General features: G+C 41.3%; 1 protein-coding gene across 1 annotated transcript; it reads right to left on the bottom strand.

The window, feature by feature from the left end:
* Nucleotides 1-12,499: 12,499 nt before the first annotated feature.
* Nucleotides 12,500-16,635, bottom strand: LOC111885112 (leucine-rich repeat receptor-like serine/threonine-protein kinase BAM1). Its single transcript, XM_023881400.3, has 2 exons — nucleotides 13,896-16,635; nucleotides 12,500-13,085 (listed from the first exon to the last, which is right to left on the bottom strand). Exons 1-2 carry the CDS (start codon nucleotides 16,480-16,482, stop codon nucleotides 12,676-12,678), a joined length of 2,997 nt encoding a protein of 998 aa, XP_023737168.1. The 5' UTR covers nucleotides 16,483-16,635; the 3' UTR covers nucleotides 12,500-12,675.
* Between the last annotated feature and the right edge of the window lie 2,271 nt (nucleotides 16,636-18,906).

The raw sequence follows: 18,906 nt of genomic DNA, 5'->3' as shown, positions 1-18,906 counted from the left end.
TTGATACCACTCATGGGGATTAATCGGTTGTTTACAAAATGAATAATCAAACAATTAAAAAACACAACAAAATATTAATTTAAAATTAATTTCCAAAATGAAGAGTTAGCTAAATATACTTGATTAACTAATATCCACAACTATAGTGTTGGTGATTTATATTATCAATGTTATTTAAGTGTAATGAGATTAATTTGTTGACCGATTTGATCTTGACAAATATTGAACAAGTAAGGTGGTGAGGAGTGCACATTTGTTTGAATTTGTCTGATTTAAAGTACATTATCATTTAAGGGTAAAGCCTCTAAACAACAAGGGTCTGGGGACAAAGACCCTGGTAGCGAGGTCCAAGGGTCAGAATCTCTGGGTGGGGTCGAGTCAGGTTGATTTTTTTTAACCGGGTTAATATTGTTTTATAGAAAATGCAAAGACATAAGAATTTGAGAATTTTAAACCAGATAATTTGAACCCTGGCATTGACATTAACCCTTGTGGTTTTACCCCTAACATGAAACCGATTTTAACGTAGTTTTGTTCTAGTTTCCTAACTGCATTGTGACAGTTTTTTGGTAGTTTTCAGACACCATCATTAATTCCGTTTTTGGTGATTCTTCTGGTACATCATATCACAACATTCACATTCTTTGTTCTTCATTCAATTACTTTGATTGTACCATCGAAATGGTAACGTCCCAAAATTTAAGACGAAAAATTTCTTTTAGTAAAACATTACTTTAAGCAAATTCATCATTTCAAAACATAAATAGAGTATTAGTTTCCAAAATACATGTTCGTTCTCAGAGTAAACATTCCCAGGCTGTCCTAACTATGGTGTGTGTCATGCGATCACCCCGAGCTCCATCATCCGCTACCGGAAGTACCTGAAACCAAAACTGAAAACCGTAAGCACGAAGCTTAGTGAGTTCCCCACCCTACCACATACAATGCATAACCACATACTGCACATACTGGGCCACGCCCGCTAACCTGGGCCTCGCCCGCTACAACGGCCCCGCCGCTCCAGGCCCCACCTGGCTTCGAGCCCCGCTCGAATACAGATCTGTTTCACTTAGGCCTCGCCTGTCACAGGGCCTCGCCCACTAACATATAATAGCACGTAACCATATCACATCACATCACATAATATAAACACATACTAACGGATCTTGTCCTAAGGCCTCGCCTATCTCTGGGCCTCGCCCTTGTCCTGCTACTGATGAGTCATGGAACCCCATCCATACTCCTGCTGATAGTGAGGTACGGGCCCATCCCACCCTCACTCTTTCCCTAACTTGGGCCTCGCTCCTGCTTTGCTGCTACTGAGATGTAGAACACCATCCACACTCTGCTATTGGTGAGATACGGGACCTCGCCCACACTCACCTCCCTACCAGGCACATACAAGTATCACACAGACAACAAGTATAAACTATCACATAAACCATTCCTTGGGCACCCGCCCTCTATCATTGGACCTCGTCCCGAATATCATACTAGCATACTGTGCCTAGGGCTAACCCTCGGGTCTTCTACTCATAACTACATGGGCCGGCATTGTGGCCGTAGACCCATTCATACAAAGGGAAACTCACCTGATACTGCTCAACTGCTGCTGTTAATCCCTTTGACCGCTACCTGACCACTGACTCCGAACTGCTGCTCCACTAGCTCCCCGAGCTACCAATATCAACATAACACTTAGTCAAACTGACCTTCAAAGGTCAACTAAGTCAACTCTTGCCAAAGTCAAAGTCCTAGTCAAATTCAACCTCCCAGGTCAACCCTACTCGCCGAGTCTCCCTACTGACTTGCCGAGTTCATATGTTCAGAGTCCTTCTATTCGCGACTCGACTCGCCGAGTCAGTCCATGACTCGCCGAGTCTACCGATTACCGAGTCCTGACCTGTCCAACTCACCGAGTCTCCATTCGACTCACTGATTCAAGTCTCAACTCGAAGGGTTTTCATCCCACTCGTCGAGTTCCTCCTCATCTTCAAGCTACTCGCCGAGTCCACTCAAAGGACTCGCCGAGTCCATCCGGTCCTTCATACATGTAGAGGACTTTTGAGTCATGCAGGGACTCAAATCTGTAGATCTACCCTTCCCAAGCCTATTCCTCACGTAAAGTTGCAAACTTTACATGTAGAGAAGGAGATCTAAGCAAAATACACCATAAACTAGGGTTTAAGGCAAGGAGGCTCCATAATCAACTCAAGGGCTGCTACTTTATGCTTCTCAAGACCATAATATGCTTAGATCTAAAGTAGCAACTTCAGATCTGGCTTCTAACTCAAAATAATAACATTATGGCTAAAAATCCCCAACAACCACACATAGATCTAGGTGCAAAAAGGGTCCAGGAACTAGTTTATTACCTCCAAATGCTCAGAATGAACTTACAATCCCAGATCTATAGTCCCTTCTTGCTCCTCCAAATTCCTTTTTCCTTCTCCAAGCTTTAATGCACCTTCCAAGGCAACAAATGGCTCAATCAAAGGATATGACGACTAGGGTTTGGTATCCAGGGCTAAAGAGGCAGTAAGGAACCCTAGGAAGAAGATTAAGACGTTTATATAGGCTCTAAGTCCCGAATTTAGGGTTTTCCACGCACTGACCAGACTCGTCGAGTCACCTTGGCCGACTCGCCGAGTCGGTCACTTACTCCTCGACCCGGATCCCGCTCGGACTCGCCGAGTTCCTCCTTGGACTCGCCGAGACGCCCCTTAAAATTAAGGTTTTCTTTCCTTTCTTGGCCTTCAAAACTTTGGGTGTTACAACTCTCCCCCACTTAAACTAAACTTCGTCCTCGAGGTTTGCTATGGCCCATCACCTGCGATCTGCTTCCAATACCCCATCAATGATTCCCAAACCAGCTGTCTACCTTCGCTGGTCTTCCGCCCGATCATTCTGACTAGCATCAATCCTTGCGGATAATCATCTCGGGTCAGTCCTGACCCTGAACATTCTGGAAACACAACTTACTCCACCGACAATCCTTCTGGTACTCTCTGAGTACTGCAACTGAACCTATAGGGGTTCACCCCTTCTTTCCTCACGCAATTCCTTTGCCTATGCAAGGCGATGCTCCAAAAAAAACAACTATCTCCTCTGACACTGTGAAGATCCTATCTTCACCAATCCATTATTCCCGCTAAAACCAGTACGGGTCATCACCGCCAGTAACCACTGACACTCCTCTCTTGTCATAACTTGGTGTCGAGCACCCCTCGACTCGACTAACTGAATACCACCATAAACCGCTTACCCGCACTACTACTAACTGGAAATTTCTGCCATTCCTCATCTGCCTTCCGGATGAACTGAGACCACTCTGGTCCTTACCAACCTATCAATATCTGGATTACCGGCGCCCACCGGTAGCTAGTCCCAACACCTCCCCTAGTCGCTCCCAGCGACTTCCGAAGAACTTCGACCACCTATAACTGCTCAATCTATTCTGCCATTCAGGCACTACAAACCTAGGATCCCCGATCCCCTAACTTGACACTAAGGTCCCTGCCAGGTCCCACCTGTGCTGCTAAAACTCACGGGCCTCGCCCACAGGTCCCACCCGCTTCTATCCTTCTAGTCCCACTAGCCTAATCACTCTCGCTCGTGCCTCGCCCACGGGTCTCACCCAACCATACTACTGAGCAACCCTGCTCCCAGGTCTCATCTACACTGCTAATCTCATACGGGCCTCGCCCCAACTCCGCTAACGAAGCTACTAAGGAATGCTACGGCTTACCCGTAGTCTTACATCACCATCCATTGCTGACTGCTAGTGAATGCTACGGCTGCCCCGTAGTCTTACAACACTTCCACCACTGACTGTTAGCACAAAGGCACCCATGTGCCATAAGCTCTCCAGATCCTCATTCCGACTCCCTCGAGTCCTTCGGCGATCCACAATCTGAATTCCCAACTACGCACTAACCACTACCATCACACGCACTAACTGATGGGGAGTTTCTCAAACTCCCATCCCTGAAATCCTCAATCCATCAAACACTGAACTACTTCATTTCCTTCGCGGAGGTCGCGCACTCATTATGGGTCTGCGTGCTCCTACCTTTGCACACTCGGAGGATTCTCCCCCAATTTGATCCTGCTTACCCCTTGTTACTCAATACTCATAAAGAAATCCCAATCCTTGCTACCATTCCATAATCAATCTGTTGAGGAACCCAAACTTACCATAGCTAGGGATCTAACCAATCCATTTCTAACACTATACAACTCCGATCTAGCGAGACATACCAAGTCCCTCCCAAGCATGCTACAGTTACTGCATCCTATGTAACTTTCTCTAATAGGGCACATCCCCTCACTACCATTCGAACATCCAAGGTATGTAGATGGCATATAACTCGATCACAATCAACCGCTCAAAAATAAAATACTCATACCGATAATGATGCAGAACCATAACAATATAATCATGCACAAATAAAAGAACTGAAAACAGAAATCGCATACCTGCAACGTCCGGTGTTGATCGCGCCTCTAAGGTAGTCATCTGAAAAGCTCTGCCTCCTACCGCAGGCGCCTCTGCCCGGCCCTGTCGGCCATCCGTGATCCTCAGAGTTGCAGGGGCAGGTGCCATCACCCGTCCTGCTGAAAACAAACTGGGGCATTGGGCCTTCTTGTGGCCCCGCTGGTTGCAGTGAAAACATAACAGGTCTGATCCCTGTGTGGTGGTAACAGTACAATCCCTGCTGAAATGACCAGTCCGACCGCACTTGAAATAGCCCGACTCACCACCGCTACCACTCCTGCACGCGCCCCCGTGCGCCCTGCCACACTTCCCGCACCGACTGCGGTCCTGATAATCCCCCGATCTTGAATCCGATCCCTTGGGCCTTTTGCCCGAACCTGCAGCTACCTGAACTTCATCCGGCTTCCTCTTCCGGATCTGCTCCAAATCAATTTCCCTCTCTCTAGCTCGAGAAATCATATCTTCCAACGTCTTACAGCTGGATCTGCTCACGAACTCCTTGACGTCATCCCTCAACATCTCATGGTATTGGGCCTTCTTCATCTCCTCATCCGCAACATACTGCGGTACCAGAAGAGCCCTCTCCCTGAACTTGGTGGTGATCTCCGCCACAGTCTCAGTGGTCTGCGTCAAATCCTGAAACTCCCATGCCAACTGCTGCACCTTAATAATCGGTGAAAACTCCGCCCTGAACCTGGCCGAGAAATCGCTCCAAGTTATCGCGTCCAACGCGGCATCATCCCCCAAAGCATGACCAATCTCCTCCCACCAATCCCTTGCTCTGTCCTTCAGAAGACAGGAAGCGAGTCTGACCTTGTCCCCCTCAGGACACGGGCTCGTACGGAATGCGTTGGCAACATCAGCCAACCATCTGCTGCTAGCGATGGGGTCCCTAGCCCCATGATAATCTGGTGCCCCGCAAGCCCTGAACTCCCGAAATGTCAAGGTGCGCCCTCCCATCAAAGCCATCATCTCAGCACGGAAGGCTCCCAGCCTCTCATCCAAAATCTCCAACATACCCTCCTTGACCGTGCCAAAGATCACAGGAGTCTGAGCTAGAATACTGCGCGTAACCTCAGCTGATATCAACTCTCTCATCCGATCCTCGAGCTGCTCGGCCCCTGAACCCGAGCCCGATCCCTCTCCGGCGCCTGATCCGCCCGCTGGTCTCTCTCGCAACGTTACCATGCTGTAAATATACCACAACCACTATCAGAATACTCATCACTGATGCGAGACCAAACACACCCTACCAGGTTCCCGGTCTTGTCTCAGCCTCTCCCGAATCGAGTACGGATCCTCTGCTTTCAGTAGTACGGGCCCATACTACCTTCCACATCTATCCGTACTTTCCTCAGGAATTGCTTTGACTCCACCAGGTCCCTTAACCACTACTACTGCTCCCAAAACTATCTCATTCTAGGCTTACCCTAGGGAAACCTCTGACCCAACTCAAACCAGTCCTCAGCTGCTGAAGGTCTCCTTGTGATGCCAATTAGCCATCACCTGGATACCATCACATGCGACGAGGCTCAGATAATCCTTCAAGTAAAAGACTCGTTCCTACAACGGTTGGACTCAAACAAGAGTTGCGCAATAGGACCAAATCCAACACTCTGAGATTATTCAACCCTGATCACATGTAGCGTGTCGTATCCACCTAATGGCTAACTCCCATCACTCAGAATCCCACAATGCACAAAGAAAGCAACATTCAGACAAGGGAAAATCTAACCATAACATACTCAAGCAATCATATCCACATAGCAAGAATCTGAACTAGCATGCAACACAAACTCATAAACTCAGGCATAACCTAAACAGGCTATCCTACTACTGTCTAATCAGCACTATCATGCAGCTCAAAAGCACAAATAACAGGCACATAAGGCATCATCCCTAGATCCTTAGTCCTATTCTAGCATACTGTTCTATTATCTGATAATAATAACATAAACTTGTACGGGTATTTTGGGGTACTTACTTGAGCTCGACTGATTGCATGCACCACACCCCTTTTCTCTTTTCAAAGTTCTTTTCTTTCTGAATAATTTTTGCTTTTCTAAAATTGTTTTCTTTCCCAAAACTCTCTTTTTACAAAACTGTCTTTTCATTTTGAAAACTTCTATACCAATTCCTCGGTTTGAGTTCAGACACACCCGAGAGTATGTCCGAATCCCTCAAACCAAGGCTCTGATACCAACTTGTAACGTCCCAAAATTTAAGACGAAAAATTTCTTTTAGTAAAACATTACTTTAAGCAAATTCATCATTTCAAAACATAAATAGAGTATTAGTTTCCAAAATACATGTTCGTTATCAGAGTAAACATTCCAAGGCTGTCTCAACTATGGTGTGTGCCATGCGATCACCCCGAGCTCCATCATCCGCTACCGGAAGTACCTGAAACCAAAACTGAAAACCGTAAGCACGAAGCTTAGTGAGTTCCCCACCCTACCACATACCATGCATAACCACATACTGCACATACTGGGCCACGCCCGCTAACCTGGGCCTCGCCCCCTACCTCGGGCCTCGCCCGCTACAACAGCCCCGCCGCTCCAGGCCCCGCCTGGCTTCGAGCCCCGCTCGGATATAGATCTGTTTCACTTAGGCCTCGCCTGTCACAGGGCCTCGCCCACTAACATATAATAGCACGTAAACATATCACATCACATCACATAATCTAAACACATACTAACGGATCTTGTCCTAAGGCCTCGCCTATCTCTGGGCCCCGCCCTTGTCCTGCTACTGATGAGTCATGGAACCCCGTCCATACTACTGCTGATAGTGAGGTACGGGCCCAGCCCACCCTCACTCTTTCCCTAACTTGGGCCTTGCCCCTGCTCTGCTGCTACTGAGATGTGGAACACCATCCACACTCTGCTATTGGTGAGATACGGGACCTCGCCCACACTCACCTCCCTACCAGGCACATACAAGTATCACACAGACAACAAGTATAAACTATCACATAAACCATTCCTTGGGCACCCGCCCTCTATCATTGGACCTCGTCCCGAATATCATACTAGCATACTGTGCCTAGGGCTAACCCCCGGGTCTTCTACTCATAACTACATGGGTCGGCATTGTGGCCGTAGACCCATTCATACAAAGGGAAACTCACCTGATACTGCTGAACTGCTGTTGCTAATCCCTTTGACCGCTACCTGACCATTGACTCCGAACTGCTGCTCCACTAGCTCCCCGAGCTACCAATATCAACATAACACTTAGTCTAACTGACCTTCAAAGGTCAACTAAGTCAACTCTTGCCAAAGTCAAAGTCCTGGTCAAAGTCAACCTCCCAGGTCAACCCTACTCGCCGAGTCTCCCTACTGACTTGCCGAGTTCATATGTTCAGAGTCCTTCTATTCGCGACTCGACTCGCCGAGTCAGTCCATGACTCGCCGAGTCTACCGATTACCGAGTCCTGACCTGTCCAACTCACCGAGTCTCCATTCGACTCACTGATTCAAGTCTCAACTCGAAGGGTTTGGGGTGTCGCGACCTGACTCGCCGAGTCCAAGAACAGACTCGCCGAGTCCAAGACAATCTTCATCCAACTCGCCAAGTTGTTCTTCCAACTCGCCGAGTTCATGCCCAACTTCATCCGACTCGACGAGCTATTCATCCCACTCGTCGAGTTCCTCCTCATCTTCAAGCTACTCGCCGAGTCCACTCAAAGGACTCGCCGAGTCCATCCGGTCCTTCATACATGCAGAGGACTTTTGAGTCATGCAGGGACTCAAATCTGTAGATCTACCCTTCCCAAGCCTATTCCTCACGTAAAGTTGCAAACTTTACGTGTAGAGAAGGAGATCTAAGCAAAATACACCATAAACTAGGGTTTAAGGCAAGGAGGCTCCATAATCAACTCAAGGGCTGCTACTTTATGCTTCTCAAGACCATAATATGCTTAGATCTGAAGTAGCAACTTCAGATCTGGCTTCTAACTCAAAATAATAACATTATGGCTAAAAAGCCCCAACAACCACACATAGATCTAGGTGCAAAAAGGGTCCAGGAACTAGTTTATTACCTCCAAATGCTCAGAATGAACTTACAATCCCAGATCTATAGTCCCTTCTTGCTCTTCCAAATTCCTTCTTCCTTCTCCAAGCTTTAATGCACCTTCGAAGGCAACAAATGGCTCAATCAAAGGATATGACGACTAGGGTTTGGTATCCAGGGCTAAAGAGGCAGTAAGGAACCCTAGGAAGAAGATTAAGACGTTTATATAGGCTCCAAGTCCCAAATTTAGGGTTTTCCACGCACTGACCAGACTCGCCGAGTCACCTTGGCCGACTCGCCGAGTCGGTCACTTACTCCTCGACCCGGATCCCGCTCGGACTCACTGAGTTCCTCCTTGGACTCGCCAAGTCGCCCCTTAAAATTAAGGTTTTCTTTCCTTTCTTGGCCTTCAAAACTTTGGGTGTTATAGAAATACTTTAATCTAAAAGTGCATCACGAGTCTTAGTGGCAGGGCCGACTCTACCCTTTGCAAAACTAAGGGCCTCTAATTTTAAAGCGTATTCTATTATATATATATATATATATATATATATATATATATATATATATATATATATATATATATATATATATATATATATATATATGTGTGTGTGTGTGTGTGTGTATATATATATATATATATATATATATATATATAGGGTTAGGTTATTTTGTTTTTAGTAACTATTGTGTGCCAGAATGCACAGATCTGGACCATTGGATGGAATATAATCAAATGTCATGATCTGAGGGTCTATGATAGTAAAATAGGATAACATGTACCATATAATCACACAAATTTGAGCATAAGGGCATTTTAGTCAATTAGCCTATATTAAAAAAGGAAATTTTTGGATTTTTAGGGATAATTAATTCCTTTATTTTTAAAAATCTGAATATTTTAAATTAATTTAAAATTAAAAATCCGATTTTATTCTGTGAGAATGATAAATTTTTTACCATAAACTAGTAAATATCTTTTTGATAGAATGATGCTCTTTCAGAATTTTATTCTAATAGAATATTTATTGAAGAAAAACAAAATTCTTGAACCAGATGTTGAAAAATAACAGACATTCTAATATATTCTTATACATCCGAACTTAAAAACAAATTCATACATATTCTTACAGACTAAAATCCTTATAAATTTTAATATAATTATACATATTTTAAAAGAATATCAACAAAATGATTAAAATTCTTAAAAAATAACAACATTCTTAAATTGTGAGTATGATCAAACTTTATTCATTCTTTAAGTTATTCCTATTAGGTCTTCAACACCTTCTTCCAGCCATTCCTATCACAAATACAACAAAAACCAATAATTGTTAAAAACATGTTTCTTGCAATTAACTATCACTTGATATATTATGGTAGAATACATAGAATATGACAGAATACATATAATACATTCTGGCAGAATACATTGATTTTATTCTGGTAGAATACATTCTGATAGAATACATAGAATACATTCAAAAGTATTGTATTTACTGCTAATATAATTTTAGATTTCAAATATACAATAACGAGGGACAATAGAAATTGGAATTAAAAATCACAAATTGAACCAAAATAATACACAGACAAATTAGTTATCTTTTTAAACAATTACATAAAACATGTGTTGCTAGTAATTCTGACAGAATGCATACCACAAGGTTAAATTATTTAAATTCTCTTTCAGGCATTTCAACAAACACTTGTTAGGCATTATCATCAAACAAGCTAAAAATCATATTTGATTTACTTGCAATAGTTTACCTATAAACATAATTTCCAGCAACATATTTTATTTATGGAAATAAGGCAACAGCCAAAAACATAGTTTTGACCCATTTGTTATTATAGATGTAGAGACTGTTTTTACATTCCAAGTTGAAAATCAGTGATTTTGACCTCAAGAATCAAAAGGCATAGCTTTCTAAGTTTAGTTAAATTGTGAGTAATAAAAGATTTGTAATTCAGATTACTTACCATGCTAAGAGCAACGGGAACTACTTTTGAACGAGGGCGCATTCTAGGATCCATGGATTTCATTTGTCCAAGGAGTGTCTCGGCATCTTCTTCCTTGAAACAGAATAACCCTAGAGACTTCACTGGATTTTGACCCGAAACCACAACAAATTCCTCCGAAGAGTTGCTGAGAGCGTAAACGGGCACGCCCGCTAACCGTTGTTCGATATTCTGATCCGACATGCTAGCACTACCACCGACAAAAATCTTATCGACGGCAATTCGAGCCCATAAAGGATTGCGTGCAGAGGAGACAGCGACAGATGAGACGGCGACAGAGGAGAAGTTGGTAGCGATCCGTAGGGTTGTAGACGATTATTTTTAGAGAAAAGGGGGAATCGTTGGTCTCTTTTAAGGGATTTGATCCATAAATCAAGGGATTTAATTTTGGTTATTATTTACTTTATATGCAAAATTACATATCTAGCCTTATCTTGATTATTTAAGTATTTATTTTTTCCTGAATTCCTATTGGTGCATTTATGCACACAATAGTTGTCAAAAACATTTGAACCTCTCTCTCTCTCTCTCTCTCTCTCTCTCTATATATATATATATATATATATATATATATATATATATATATATATATATATATATATATATATATATATATATGTATTTCTTGGGTTACAAAGAGAAGATGAAGTTTGCTCGGGTGGTAAAAATAAAATTAAAGGTCTCAAGTTCAAAACTATTTGCTTACTTGAAGGGCCTCAATTTTTTTATTTGCTTAGAGCCCCTAAATTGGTTGAGCCGCCCCTCCTTAGTGGAATCCAAGCAATCAAAATACCTTGTTGGTGATTTGTATCACCAATGTGTATTTAAGTATAATGGAATAATTTGTTGACCAAATATAATCTTGACAAATATTAAACAAGTAAGGGAGGTGCAGAGTGCACACTTGTTTAAGTTTGTTCAATATTCAATGTAGACTGTCATTTAGGAACGAACAAGGGTCAGAGGCAGCACCCCTGGAAGCAGGTCCAAGAGCCAGAGCTGTTGGGTCGAGCTGCCATATCAATTTGGAAATTTTTTATTTGGGATAATTTGACAATTTTTCAGATATAAAACTGTTTGTGACAGTTTTCAAACAAAGATATACATAATCTGTTTTTTGGTCATGGCTTCTAGGTGCATACAAAAATTGTAACCTCTTGTTCTCTGATATTTTGAGTCTTATCCAATTGATGATTCCAGGAGTACCACCGAAATACTTCAATTTAAAAGTGTTATCACGATTCTCATAATTTCAAGTGCTTTATTACTCCAAATCTCTAACATACCCCATATTTCTAACATATAGGATGTTCTAAAATTTTAACTCAATGTTATAATGGATATCCTTTGATGTAAACCTAAGGATGAAATCAAAGTAAATCTTTTTATATCGATATATCCATACAAAGCAACATAAATGGCTATTAGACTCTAATCAACAATATAAGTCATCTTTGTTCCTTGTTCATGACTTGGTCGACATACAATGAAAAGTGGCATAAAGGTGCCACCAAAAGCTGATAAAGGAGGAGGTGAGGACTACGACACATGATGGATGTTTCTAGGGATTTCTAACCTTTAAATGGTTAAGACTCATCCTTTTAGATCCTTTTAGCTGGACCATTCAGATGCATCTACCGATTCAGAGTCTCCAACTTGACAAACCAAACGCTCTTAATGAGCTGAACCATTCAGATGTTTCCTCTCAATGGTCATATTAGAGGCTATCAAACACCTTATTTAAAATTTGTATTCACATTCAACCAAATACAGAATCAAAATGGAATCAAATTCCCATTTCGATCACTCTCAAAGTTAAAAACGGCACATTTGTTATGGATGTTGATTATCTTTTTTCAAGTATCAAAGAAAGAATTTGAGAGCTTCCTTACTTGATTCTTGATTAAAGGACTTGCTTATTTTCAAAACTTCCTAAAAAGAGTCCAGCAACTACCATAAACTTAAAAACCCCCAACCAATCTTACTATTCACAAATTACTTTCTAAAACATAACAAAAACATCCTTAACACTTACAATTAAAAACCCTTCCCTCCCCCCCTAAACATTAAAAAAGAACAAAAAACCAAACCTAACCCCAAATTAACCAACTCAAACACCATTACTCTTTCCTTCATATGCTTAAAAGATCAGCCGGCTCTTGCTTCTCTTTGCCATCTTCCATGGTGGGCGATGCCGGAGCTAAGGCGGTGGTGGTGGCGGCATTGGGCGGCTTTGGGAGCTCCGTCAACATTTGCACAACTTCTCTCATTGTCGGACGTTCAACCGCTTGTTCTTCAACACATAACATTCCAACATAAAACAAGTGCATTACTTCATGAATTGGAACACTTGAAAGTCTTGGATCCAAGATTTGCATAACACCTTCTTTGCTTCCATCTGTCATCTTTCTAACCCATTGCACAATATCAACACCATCTCCAAATTCCCCAACTGGTTTTCTTCCTGTTACAAGTTCTAAAAGAACCACACCAAAGCTATACACATCGCTCTTTTCATCAACCTTAAGCGTGTATGCATATTCTGAAACAAAATCACACAATTTTTATTATAAAAATCAGAAGCTTGGTCAAGATTTCAAAAACCCATGTCGAAAAGATAAAAATGTGAGACACCCATGTGAAAAAAATCAAAGCTTTGATACACATTTTCAAAACCCATGTCAAAAAATCAATAATCCTGATATACGAATACCCATGTGAAAAGAATCAAAGATAGGGTACCAATTTCGAAGACCCATGTCCAAAAATCAATAATTTGAGATACCCATTTGGAAAAAAATAAAGCTTTGGTCCCAATTTCCAGAACCCATGTCCAAAAAAATAATCTGAGTTACCCATATGGACAAAATCAAAGCTTTGGTCCCAATTTCCAAACCCCATGTCTCAAAATCAAGATTCTGAGATACCCATGTGAAAAAAATCAAAGCTTTGATCCCAAATTTGAAAACCCATGTCCAAAAATTAATAATTTGAAATACCCATATGAAAAAAAATCAAAGCTTTCATCCTAATTTCCAAAACCCATTTAAAAAAATCTAAGCTTTGATCCCAAATTTAAAAACCCATGTCCAAAAATTAATAATCTGAAATACCCATATGAAAAAAATCAAATCTTTGATCCTAATTTCCAAAACCCATTTGAAAAAATTAAAGCTTTGATACCAATTTCATAAACCCATATCCAAAAATCAACAATCTGACATACCCACATGACAAAAACCAAAGCTTTGATCCCAAATTCAAAAACCCATGTCAAAAAATCAATAATTTGAAATACCAATTTGAAAAAAAATCAAAGATTTAAGCTAGGATGATGAGATTCGTTTTATACCTGGGGCGATGTAGCCATAAGAACCAGCAATGGCAGACATACATTCTGAGGTGCCGGAATCCTGCAAGAACTTTGCAAGACCAAAATCGGCCACATGGGCTTCAAAATTGGAATCCAAAAGTATATTGTTTGATTTGACATCACGATGGAGGATTAATGGTGAGCAATCATGGTGGAGATAGCAAAGACCCTTTGCAGCTTCAATAGCGATTTTATATCTTGTGTCCCAAAGCAAATGTCCCCCTTTCTTCCCATGAAGCATTTCACCCAAACTCCCATTTGGCATATACTCATACACTAACAAATTAGTTTCATGGTTGGAGCAAAACCCTAATAATCTCACGATATGTCGATGTCTGATTCTTCCTAGGGTTTGAATCTCGGCATTGAATCCATGGTCGTGAGAAGAACCACGGCTCATGGCTGGCAATCTTTTCACTGCAACAAGCTCATTGTTGGGCATGGCGCCTTTGTAAACAATCCCGGCTCCTCCTTTTCCGATGATGTTATCTTCCTTTAAAGAATCGAGAACATCATCGCAAGTGAAATCCAGGCGTTGGAAAGCAGTAAGCTTCCATGATCGAGCTTTGCACGCTTTCTTGATAGATCGAGCTTTGATGATTGCTGCAATGGCGAAGGCGATGGAACAGAAGAGTAGGCCAAGAACGAGAAGAAGTTTTACAGAGGCGGAGAGTGATGTTTTTGAATGTGGTTGATGGGTGGCGTTTGCGATTCCTTCTTTACAAGGTCCTAAATATGGTCCACAGAGATCGGCGTTCCCCAAAAATGAAGTGTAATTGAAGTAACTGAACTGACCGGTGCCGGGGACAAGACCGGAGAGATTGTTGTAGGAGAAATCGACGGACGTTAAGCTTTGCATTGACGCAACGGATGTTGGAATGCTTCCGATTAGATGATTACGAGAGACGTTCAAGTAGTTTAGAATGTGCATGCCTGTGATTTCGGTTGGGATTTCGCCGGAGAGCTGGTTACGGCTGAGATCGACATATGTTAAAAGTTTACACTGGCTGATTTCAGGAGCGATTTCGCCGGATAAACTGTTGTGGCTGAAATCGATCTTGGATAGTTGCTGTAGTTTGCCTATTTCGCCGGGAATGTTGCCGGTAAACTTGTTACCATCGAGTAAAAGCTTCTGCACACCGGAAAATTGGCTAATGGTGGCCGGCAGTGGACCGGTTAAGCGATTGTTGGACAAACTGACCTGACCGAGATTCGCTGAAACAGAATCGGTCACCGGGAATTCACCGGAGAGAAGGTTGTTCTGAAGTTCAACCTGAGAGAGATGAGGCAAACTAAAAAGCCCTTTTGGAATTGAACCATTGAGGAAATTTTCTCCCATTCGGATTCGATTCAAAGATTGGCATTCACCAAGAGACTCAGGAATCGGACCAAATAAAAAGTTTCCCAAAGTGATTATCGTTTCGAGTTTGTTTCCATTGCATAGATTGGGAGGAAGTGAACCTGTTAATTTGTTGGAAGACAGATCAAGGATCTGTAGCTTTCCGTTCTTGCCGAGGCCTTGAGGAATACTTCCGGTGAAGTTGTTTTCCCAGAGCTGTAACACCTCCAACTCCGGCAGTTCCCCGATGAAATCAGGAATCGATCCGTGGAGTTTGTTTCGGAACAGATTTAGTAAGGTGAGATTGTTAAGGTCTGCAAAAGAGGGGGGGATTTCTCCGGAGAATATATTGTTCGACAAATCCATGGATTTCAAACTCTTTAAGCTTCCAAGCTCCTTCGTTAGAGATCCAGAGAGTCCGTTCACTTGCAAGAACAACGTGTCAAGGTTTTGAAGCTTCCCGATTTCCGGAGGAACTTCACCGGAGAGACCACAGTTGGCAGCGTCGAGGCGAATGAGGCTTGATAAATTACCGATTTCTGGAGGAATACCACCGGTGTAACCATTGTAGTACCCAAGGTAGAGCTGTTGGAGGTTTGTTAAGTTTCCGATTTCGGGAGGGATAGAGCCTGTGAGTTCGTTCCCAGAAACAGCCAAGTATTCAAGAAAAGGAAGCCGTCCGTACTCCGGCGGAATAACGCCAGAGAAGTAGTTTCCACCGAGATGGAGGTGTCGGAGGTTCGTCATTTCGGAGACGGCGAGTGGCAGGTCGCCGGTCATGTTGTTGTTGTAAAGGTCAAGCACTTGCAGAGACTTAAGCCCAGAAAGTTCCGGTGGGAATGTCTCATTAATAATATTATTGGAGAGATTGAGGAGGCGGAGGCCAGAAATGGAAGCGATCTCCGGTGGAATAGGGCCACCAATGTTGTTGGCGGCGATGGTGAAATTAACGAGGCTGCGGAGGTGACCAATGTCGGAAGAGAGAGTGCCGGTGAGATTGCGGCCGGAGATGTCGAGATCGATAACATGGCGTCTAGAATCGCAGGTGACACCGGACCAAGTACAGTGGCTGGTAGAAAGGTCCCAGGTGGAAAGGGAGGACTGTGGGTCGTCGGAGATGGCGGATTTGAGGGAAATGAGTGCTTGGTATTCCGGTAATCGGCCTGATTTGGCAGCGAATGAGTTGGGAATGCACTGTAACAGCAGTAGGAGGAAGAGGAACCTCATCTTGTGGTCAATTTCTCTCACACACACATACACACACTGGTTATTTCAGAGAAAGAGATGGGGAAGAAGAAGAAGAAGAAGGGTGGGTGAAGAATTAGGAAAGGAGTAGAAAGAGAGTGATATCATAGTGTGTGATCTGGAGGAAAATCGTTATAACTTTTATACTCATTTTTTTTCTAAATTAATGGGCTTGAATTATTTTGGGTTTTAAAACAAAAGTAATATAAATAAAGTTTTTTTTTTAATTCTTATTTTATATTTTTACAACTAATATGTAGAATAAAATCTAAATATGTAATATGCAACTTTACTACCGTATTTTGTTGTATTGGTATGTATTTCATGTACCTTGACGATTAGTTTAATACTTTAATCTATAAATTAAATTAGATGTTGTATATTTTTAAAAAACAAAATATAAGGAAACTTTTATTTATATTTTTGTAAACTTGTATAAAACCTATATTATATACCTAAATAGTTAATATAGTCATAATTAATCTATTTAAAATTAAGAATATTCTTTTAAAATTAGATTATAATTAAATTACTAAAATACTCATTTACAATTATTACTATGTCGATCTCCTTATTCAAGATATGGTTATTTACTATTCTTTACCTCTCATGTTATGCATAATCGATTAGCACAAATTTGTTATTACATTCTGAATAGATTAGTAAACATCATATTTTATCTCCTTAATTCGATTTAGGAGAAATGCAATTTTATCATCTAAAAAATTTATGTATGAAATGAATTTGTAATCGGTGGTTATGAAATTTGGATTTGCATCTAGAAACGGGTAAGTTCAATCGACCATAACTATATTATTGCTCGACATCTTAGAAGTAACTACCAATCTCGACAATAAATGTTGGTTGATGAATATGTATGGATTGATGGCAGCACCATGTTGGATTTTGAATTTGGGACCCAAATTATGTTCAATCAGTCGATATTATTGGGTAAGTTCATTAAGATATCGACCCTAACTCAATTATCGATCCGCTACATCTAGATCTATATCAATATTGTAACGTCCCATTTTCACAACCAATATTTTTTATTTTATTAAAGTAAAATTTCCCAATTATAAATTCATTATTAAGAAAACCGTTTATTCCAAAATACTTTTATTGAAAATCAGAATAGTATAAGAAACGTTGAATCCTCAATGATGTTGATAAGTAACTAGATGTGAAATAGCCACTCGAACAGATGATTCTACTCTAGAGCCACAACCAAAAAAGAAACATGCAAGAAATCCTAGATCAAGAGTTCTTAGGATATCTTACATGACTACATACAACCCTTATGGCAGTCTACTAGATGATTACCAATCTACTAGCACTTTAACCAACATACTTGTTGAATCATAAAAGTGACCCTCTTGAACTTCAGCTACCGTAGCCGTCAAGCACCCACAGTGAAGTTTCTTCATCAGCAACCGCAACCGCAGTCTCTTTACTAGATTACTTTATTTGTCTTTATTGTAATTCTCTCTATTGTCCGTTATGTCTTGCATGGCTACTCTTAGAGATGTAATCTAGTATACTTCACGAGTCTCTATAAATAGAGCTCATTCTCTTGTATTCAAATATCTATCTTATGCATCTAATTCTGAATTGCAATCTCTTAAGTTATCTTTTCTATCTCTCTTACTCACTCTTCTTACTCTCATAATCGACTACAATCACTCTTCAGAGCAAGTCTTTTGCGACTTAATCACTAAGTTTGATCTCACTTATTAACTTAGCTTGAATGCATTCCTTGTTATGAATCAGCTTAAGTGTATACTTAATATAACAATTGTTGTCATTTCCATTTCTTTACTTTTCCGCAACTAACTCTCTAACATCTAACTCTAAATACTACTGTTGAGCTTTTAGATCCTTCGAGATTAACTATTTCACAATATACTTGTTCTAACGTTTGTTCAAGTGTGTCTCAAAGTTTTTCTCTCAACAATTGGTATCAGAGTCATAGTAGTTGCTTTTTGAAAATCGGAACTCTGGTTTTTCAGAGAGCCTTCTATACCACTTAAGCTCATTTCTTAAACAAAAAAAACTTCAAAAAAAAATATGGCACAATCGTTATCTCTGAATGTTTCCAACAGTGTTGGTGGTTCTAATCGAGCCTCAATACTGGTTGCAAATGAATATCATCACTGGTTACAAAGAATGGAAACATACTTAAGGAGACTTGGTAGAGACGTATGGAGATCCGTTGAAGAAGGACCACATGTCCCTGTCCTTACACCAGTCCAAACTGACGGAGCTACAACCAGACTAGGAAGAGGTCAACCAGCTATGAACCGTCCCACCAAGGATGATCTCGATAAAATGGAAAATGATGTTGTTGCTTTTTATGAAATCTCCTGTGGAGTTGCTCCTGATAACTTCGATATCATCATAAATTGC

Source organism: Lactuca sativa, chromosome 3, assembly GCF_002870075.4.
Source record: "Lactuca sativa cultivar Salinas chromosome 3, Lsat_Salinas_v11, whole genome shotgun sequence".
In the NCBI taxonomy this organism is placed as follows: Eukaryota; Viridiplantae; Streptophyta; class Magnoliopsida; order Asterales; family Asteraceae; genus Lactuca; species Lactuca sativa.
The sequence above is the reverse complement of the archived record's forward strand: the minus strand, read 5'-3'. Positions and strand labels throughout refer to the sequence as shown.

What these genes read in the sequence shown, in the direction of transcription:
- LOC111885112 (XM_023881400.3), bottom strand. Translation starts at nt 16,482, where the DNA reads ATGAGGTTCCTCTTCCTCCTACTGCTGTTACAGTGCATTCCCAACTCA. An exon ending in TTATGGCTACATCGCCCCAG is followed by an intron (nt 13,086 to 13,895) that starts GTATAAAACGAA and finishes ATTTTGTTTCAG; the next exon opens with AATATGCATACACGCTTAAG.